The 8196-nt window shown below is 37.0% G+C and overlaps 2 protein-coding genes across 2 annotated transcripts in view; one reads left to right on the top strand and one right to left on the bottom strand.

The window, feature by feature from the left end:
- LOC101292942 (probable cysteine desulfurase-like) overlaps positions 1-1856 on the bottom strand; it is a 3488-nt gene extending 1632 nt beyond the window's left edge. The window contains exons 1-3 of the mRNA XM_004289367.1: positions 1481-1856; positions 600-1101; positions 161-362 (exon numbers count right to left, since the gene is read on the bottom strand). Coding sequence (XP_004289415.1) covers positions 161-362; positions 600-1101; positions 1481-1856 — 1080 coding nt within the window. The remainder of the gene's footprint in view (positions 1-160; positions 363-599; positions 1102-1480) is intronic.
- Positions 1857-5242: 3386 nt separating this feature from the next.
- Positions 5243-5743, top strand: LOC101292643. The gene is made up of 2 exons (XM_004289366.1): positions 5243-5259; positions 5359-5743. Exons 1-2 carry the CDS (start codon positions 5243-5245, stop codon positions 5741-5743), a joined length of 402 nt encoding a protein of 133 aa, XP_004289414.1.
- Positions 5744-8196: the final 2453 nt, after the last annotated feature.

Genomic DNA, 8196 nt, shown 5'->3' with positions numbered 1-8196 from the left:
TNTNTNTNTNTNTNTNTNTATATATATATATATATATATATATATATATATATATATATATATATATATATATATATATATATATATATATATATATATATATATATATATATATATATAAAAAGGTAATAGACATCCAAGTTAAATTTATGGAACTCACCTCTTCACTGAAGCCATTGACATAATCAACAGTTCCACCTCCACAAGTGGATGGTGGAGAAGATCTGAGCTGATAGAGAGCCGTGCTCATTAGGAGTATGCCTGGAGAACCAGGCCCCCCAACAAACTTGTGTGGACTAAGAAAAACACCATCGTACCCATCTATCTCTCCTGGCTTCAAATCAATTTCCACATATGGTCCACTGTATATAATTCATGACCCAGAAGAGAAAAATAATAATTAGTTATATGGTTCCCTTCCAGCCACGAAATCATATGAACAAAGATGAACGGTATAACACCAAGAATGACAAATAGAGAAAGGTATGGCAAGCTTTTCGAAAATGTATGAAGGATTACTATACACAGAGGGTTAGGAAATGCAAATCGATCATGATTCTCTAAAAAAAAAAAATAAGACTCATGCATGTTTAACGTACCTTGCGGCATAATCAAAGCATACAAATCCTCCATATTGGTGAAGAAGTCTTGCAATTGCTCGCGTATCCGAATGAACTCCGGTGACATTACTACAAGCCGAGAAGGAACCCAAAATGGGGCGGTTTGCGTGTTTGAATGACTCAAGTTGCAGTGTTAGAGCCTCCATATCTAGCAAGCCTTCATCATTTAGACCAATCTCAACTACTTCAGCCAGGCTTTGCCGCCACGACAGAAGGTTCGAGTGGTGCTCATATGGACCAACAAACACCACCCATCTCTCTTGGCTGCCAAGAGTGTTTATGACCCTCTCCCTCAAAATTGATGGTACAGCAATGCCCATCACCTCTTGAAGCCTTTTAATTGCTGAAGTGGTGCCTTGGCCACAGAACATGAGTGCATCATCTTCTCCACCCCCTAAGCATTTCTTGATGTATTTACTTGCTTCATACACCATTTTTGTAGTCCGTCGACCAACATAACTCTCGCAAGTGTGAGTATTTCCTACACATATATACACATGCACCAAGAACTCTAATTAATTAGTACGTATTGTAAACAAATAATTAACTTAACATGCTAAGAATTTGGTCTACATCATTTTTAATTGATGCAAGTGTTGGAATCAACTTTTTTTTTTTTTGATAGGAGAATCAACTTGATTGTGGTTAAGAAAGCCAAACCAACAAGGATGAAACTTGAAATATCCAATAACGATAAAGGGGTCAGATATCGATTTTAACCCGAAAATTAAAGTCAAAGAATGATATTTGATGAAAGAAAATGAAACTTGAAACAACCGACAATGACATAGGGAACAAAAATAGATTTTGATCCGACTTTTAGAGTCAAATAATATTTCTCAAAACAGATACCTACATACCATAAAAGGGAAGAACACTGTTGATGATGAAGTTTTCGACATAGTGAAGAGAGCGGCCGGAAGCAGTGTGATCGGCGTAGGTGAGTTGTCGTTTCCCAAAGGGAGAATCGAATTCTGCAGAAGCACCGATGACTTGAGAGCGAAGCCAAGAGAGTCGTAGCTCCGCCGACTCGCTCTTGTTGGGAACCTCTTGCTCCAGCTTCCTGAATGATTCATCAGAAGTGGTACTGCTGCTATTGCAAGGTTCATTATACTTGTAAACTGATGGTTCAGCAGCTGGAGCAGAACCTGTTTTGCTTTTGTTTTTACTTGAGGTTATTTTCGGACCAGTAAGACTAATATTAAGGATCTTTCCCAACTCGAACTGCGTGTTCATGTTCTAATTAAGGAGTCTGAGAAAAGTAAGAAATGAAAATGGTGGACAGAATGGAGCAGAAGAAGAAGAAGAAGAAGAAGAAGAAGAAGAAGAATGAGTTGGAATGAAATGGAAGAAGCTAGAAAGCTATATAATGTGAAAGATTTAGGAGAGATCCAGGGGGTTGATAAAACAGGAGGTAATTGCATGGAATGATTTGAATCCATGGGTCCTATTATAATATTGTTAGTTGCGTAATGAATATGAGTCAAATGACCAAGTAATCCAACTGGACGGGTCAGAGTATTGTAGATATACATGTCAAAGTTAGCAATCGATCGATTCTTTGTGAAATGAATCTGACAATTCGTCGGAAGCTACTAAATCTAAAAATAAGTATTTGGTGGCTGCAGCAGTGCAGCCATATGTTCATCATCACTTAATTGGTCCTTTCCTAATTCCAATAGCAAATTGCCGATTTCTATGTTGTTGAAAAACCCTAAAGGCTGCCGCGATAGCCACGGAACACTAAACATTTTCCTTTCCAAATAATTAGCGAGGACCCTCCTTGTTTTTGAAGAAGACCCCGGCACATCCTCCTCTAAGCGTCATCTTTCATCAACGACGTTATTAAATCGTTCGCAGCCTCTCACGTTCTTATGAGTTTGAAGCTTGTAGACATCTCTGTTACCGTCACGAACATGTGCGCAATGTAGGGCTACTCGATCAGTCTTATTTGGTTGTGAAGCCTCTCAATTATGAAACACCTTCTTTGACGGACATGCATGCATGAAGAAGTTTTACAATAGGATTTGGGTGCTCGAAATCCATATCCAAGAGCGTCTGAAGCCGAAATCAAATTGAGGAACACAAGTCAAGTTTTGAGAAGATGTTTAAGCTATTATGTTTAAACTCACTATGCATGTTTAAACTACTTTTGATTGATATATACAAAAGAATAATCAATTGAGCCATTGTATTTGCACCCTTTTTCAAATCTTGCTGTCGATATTCCATCTTAACAATTAGTGTTTTGACAATGGACAATGGACGATATAAATTTTGACATGGTTTCATCGGAAAATGACTGAATGAGAAACAAACATATTATGCTGACTAATTGGACTCTGTCCTATTGATTACTTGGTCGCTACTCACCGTTGCTTATAATTTAACTTGAGCTCCTCAAAGTTAAGACTTTAGACCACCGGTTTATACGATAGTCCAATAGTTAAAGTGTGTGCTCATTTTCCAGTGGAACCCTAACTCGTGGGTATATATGTTGGTCTTTCGAAAAGTAAAGGTAGATTGTTTTAGTTATTGCATAACGTTGTTTCTAAGTAAACCGGTTTGTTTTGGGTGCATAGTATTATTAAAAGGCTATTAACCTGTCGTTTGTTTCCATTTTCCAAAGAAACCATGACAAAATTTCTGTGGATGTGAATGTGATGTCATCCATATGAATATACCTTTCTACAACAAGTCAATATTTTCAACAGCAAGTCAATTCTCAACTACCCTACCAAGAGTGGATTCAATATTATTGAAAGGATTCAATGACTATTTTATTGAAAAAAAAAAAGACTAATATGAAGCCATTTTTTTAAAATTTAGCTTTTGGTGAGTACAACTGTTGGCCAAATTTTGTTTTTAAGCCTATGGTGAGAGTTGACAATACGTGGAAATAACTTTTTTATTATTATTTTTAAATATATGGTAGAAGACAAATTTGCCTTTGAAATTCCAGTTACATGAGTAACAGTTGATGATGACACCGTTCTTAAAAAGGGGATATGAAGTTGATAAGAAAATACGAGTTCATGTATCACATTAGTAACTTAAATGTTTAGGTATCCTATCGAAAGTCCCCTAGCCCAAATCTTTGTTAGTGAGTTTTACTCCATAAAAAATGAATAAGGTTCATTTTGACCTTTTAAGCAAATGAAAGTAGATACGAACATGTATCGAGTAAGGACCATAAAAGAGGGAACATTATTGATGGTACGCTAGGGATAACTCTATTATAAACACTCACTCCACATTATTGATGATACGCTAAAACATTCTTGTTTTACTTTGTCATGGCAGCTGCTCTTGTTCCTAACAATAGGTAAGCTGTAGATAGAGTTCATCTTGTTGATAGTCCAGCAACTTGCTCTTCTGAGATTGAAGTTATACAAAGAAAGAAATCTTTGTCCATATATAAGCCGCTATAATTTCCAAACCAGCTATGATGAAGTGGAATTCATCGTTCGAAATGTAGTAGGGGAAACTGACTCGAGCCCATCCAGGTTTCAATCCCACATAGCCCTTTTGGATGGCAAATCTGTAGGTATGCGACCTTGTCTCATCGATTCCGAGAAGAGAGTGGCCGTAGGTAAACTCATTTGAGCCATTAAAATGGTACCTTTCCACACACTTACTTGGCTTTATAAATACGTCTCCCTCCTTCAGAGTACCATGACAAAATATGGGAAAAACAATCCTCTGGTTAATGCACTCGAGTGCGACACTCACTATGATCCTTTCACATCCAGGAATTATCCCTTTGATAAAAACCATTCCAGCTATAAACATTGCAACGAGCATCTATAACTCTTCATAGTGCTGAATCATCTCTTTTTGTGTTCAATTTAAGATCTTTAAATCCATGTATGATCATAGGCACGCGCGGATCTATTTGAGAGCTTGGTAGGGCTCAAGCCCAACCGAGAATTTTTGAATAAGTAAACTAACATATGTAAAACTTGCAACGCTCAAGGTTTTGCAGGCTTGGCTAAGTATTTAAACTATCATCAAGCTAACCCAAGTTCGATTCCCCCTCTTCTCTTCTTTTTCTTCATTGAACAACACCTCAGTTATATTTTGTCTTTTCTATGCTGTGGTGTTGGAACTATCTCCTCTTCTCTGACCAAAATAGATCTTTTTAGTCCTTAGGGTCATAGTTTTTAGGGCATGACACTTCTTTTGTAAGATGTTTTGTCAATTTTGGTTCGATTATTCTTTCCACAATCTATTTTATTTATTTTGGTTCAATTATAGATAGTTTCAAAATATAATTCTTTTGATCATAAACAGTAGTTTTAGATGGGTTCTTAGTTTTCGCATCTTAACGTGTATATTGTATTTGAGATAAACATGCGCATTGTGTTAAATTTTTTATCTTACCGTTTTTGTCAACAAAAAAAAAATTCAAGCCCACCTGATCTTTGAATCCTGGATCCGCCATTGTGTATGTTGTATTTGAGATAAATATACGACATTGTGTTAAATTTTTTTATTTTACCGCATATAGGAGTGTTTTTGTCGTTAGGAGTCATAATCAATAAACAGAAACTTGTATGATCATAGGAGTCAGATCAAGATTTTTCCTCGGGGACATAAGCTAATGTTGAGTCTTGGTAGAGATGAATAACGCTGTGCGGTGTGTGGAGGAGATCGAATAATCCGTGACTATCGCACCCCTCCCTGCTAATTAAGATCTTCCCCTTCTATGCAATTGCCGCTCCTTTTTTCCCAACAGGTACAACAAGAGCAATACTCATCATGGAGGCAGTGGTGTTATTTTGCGAAATGAGCATGGGATATTTCAAGCTGGTGCTAACAGGGCTTATGTGCAATTGACTTCTCCTTTCCATGCTGAGTTGAACGCTTTATTGGATGGAATGAGGCTGGCTGAAAACTTACACCATGATAGAGTAATATTTGAAACTGATTGTTTGATGCTCACGCAGGCCTTACAACAACAAGATGTTGACCTCTCAAGTTTGGGTGATATTATTGTAGATGTGAAGGAGATAATGAGTAGGCATGTTGATTTCAGAGTTGCTCATATATACCGTGAGACTAACCGAGTAGCCCATGTACTTGCCAACCATGCTTTGCATTCGAGTGAGAGTCAAAGTTAGTTTACTATTGCTCCCCATTTTATAAGGGATGCCATTCTGAGTGATTGTAATCACTAGTTGTTTTAATGAAAAACACATTTTCAAAAAAAAAAATTACGTTGCGACTATTCTTTGGTCCGAGTCGGACTGCAGTCAGTGGCTCAACACCAAACCCCAAGGCTCAGTATTGTATATCTCATTTGGTAGCTATGCACATGTCTCCAAACGTGACCTTATAGAGATAGATGCTGATGGACTTGAACATAGCAAAGTGAAATTTGTTTAGGTACTCCGGCCAGATATTGTTAGCTCGGAGGACACAGATCCGCTGCCCTCCGGCTTTCAAAGAGCGGACTAGTGACTGGGGTATTATTATTCAGTGGTGCTGTCGGAAATCGGTCCTGCCACACCCGGCTATAGGAGGATTTTTGACACATTGTGGGTGGAATAATACTACATTGGAAAGTATTTGGTGCGGTGTGCCCACTGATCAATTCACTAACAGAAAGCTTATAGTTGATGATTGGAAGGTAGGGACTAACTTATGCGATCGGAAGTGGTCAAGAAGGAGGGAGTTTTGAATAAAATCAACCATTTGATGGATGTAAAATCAGGGGATGAGTTAAGGAAAGCGGCTGCCAAGGTTAGGAAGACATTGGAAGATGCATTGAAACCCAACGGATCATCAGCTGAGCAAAATATGGACACTTTCAAAATACTTTCTGATAATGTCATTAATGTGTATAGGTCACTTTCCTCGCCTGTGTTTACAAAACTATTCCAACTACAAGAATGACACTCTAAAAACAAATTTGAGGACTCCAAGAAGGTATTGTTTACCTTATCATTAATACTTCATGAAAGGTTTTTCCAGAGCAAACATGCAAAGACAATTTTACAAAATGGGAACAACCAAATGAAGCACATCTCAACTTCATTCATCTAGCATTGTTTGTATGTATCCCGATGACACTTGAAAAATCTTATATAGGAACACTCTTTTTTCCCAACTCGAAAGTACAATAAAACAAAGACGAGAATACAATACCCGACTGCCATTAGAAACAAGACCAGTAAATTTTCCCAGTTGGAATTACTGTCCATAGAGGTGTCGTATGCACTTCGAAGTGCTTGATACCCAGAGATTGTCCGTACTTACCCAACTGCAAAGGAAGTACCAAGGTACTCATTCTCCAATAAACGTCTTGCCATAAAGAAACAACAACTAGCATCAGTCCTTCATTTACTAAGAGGCACATGAAGAAATTTAGCACCAAAAGTACATCAACAAGCTGAACTAAGGAAGTAGAAGACGAGACTAGATGAAATAGAGATGAGTTGGTTTAACAAACATAACTTAACCCAATTACTAACTATAGTCTAACTTTTAGAAAGATGAGAAGGTTTCATACCTAAGTTGCAGGGACACGGACACGGACACGGCGACACGACACGACACGACACGACACGGCGACACAGCAAAACTCAAAAACTGAGTTTCCGACACGGCTTGGACACGACAAATAGAATTATATATTTATGTATTTTTAATAAATAAATAAAAAAACTAAAATATGAAATAAGTTCATTACATTACTAAATAAAGTTCTAAATTCAATCTATTTCATAACCATAAGTGCATAACTGATACCATTAAAAGGAGCATGTCAAACATAACATACTTGAGCAATAGCTTGTTTTCAAACATAACAATCTCTAGCACGACAACACAGTTAAAACTAATACAGCAACAAAAATAATAAACTGGCAGTCTGCCACTCACTACAGACCAAATTACATTGCCAAAAATGATAAACTGCCAGTTAAAACTAATACAGCAAGTCAGCAACAGAAATGATAAACTGGCAGTCTGCCACTCACTACAGACCAAAATTACACTGCAAAAAATGATAAACTGCCAGTTAAAACTAATATAGCAACAATTAAAACTAATACAACAAGTCAGCAACATAAATGATAAACTGCCAGTCTGCCACTCACTATAGACCAAGATTACACTGCCAAAGTACCAAATATTTACAACATGGAACAAAAGAGACTCCAACCAAACTACCACCCACCACAAACAGCTTCAAACTTCTTCTTTTGCCCAAAATTAAAAGTGTCCTCCAACAACAAACTAACAAAGAGCATGCCCAAAAAAGAAAACAGCAAAAGAGATGAAGAACAAGAACAACCTACTGTTAATGATATTTGCAGCAACAGAATTCCCTGCAAAGAAAATGACACAAATGAATCATTAAATCAAACCAAATGGACACCTACTAAAAATTTCTAAACATAAGCCAACATGTGATAAAGAATACTCACAAATCAACGCCTAATAGACAAGAAGATGAACTAATATAATTATCATATCCATAATCCATCCAAACTTGTTATTCCATAATTGATTTAATATAAAATGAATAGGAAATTTACCTCTTATCTTCAAGACTCCATCTCATCATCAA

This window comes from Fragaria vesca, linkage group LG1, assembly GCF_000184155.1.
Source record: "Fragaria vesca subsp. vesca linkage group LG1, FraVesHawaii_1.0, whole genome shotgun sequence".
In the NCBI taxonomy this organism is placed as follows: Eukaryota; Viridiplantae; Streptophyta; class Magnoliopsida; order Rosales; family Rosaceae; genus Fragaria; species Fragaria vesca.
Note: the sequence above shows the minus strand (reverse complement) of the source record. Positions and strands in the feature narration are given on the sequence as shown.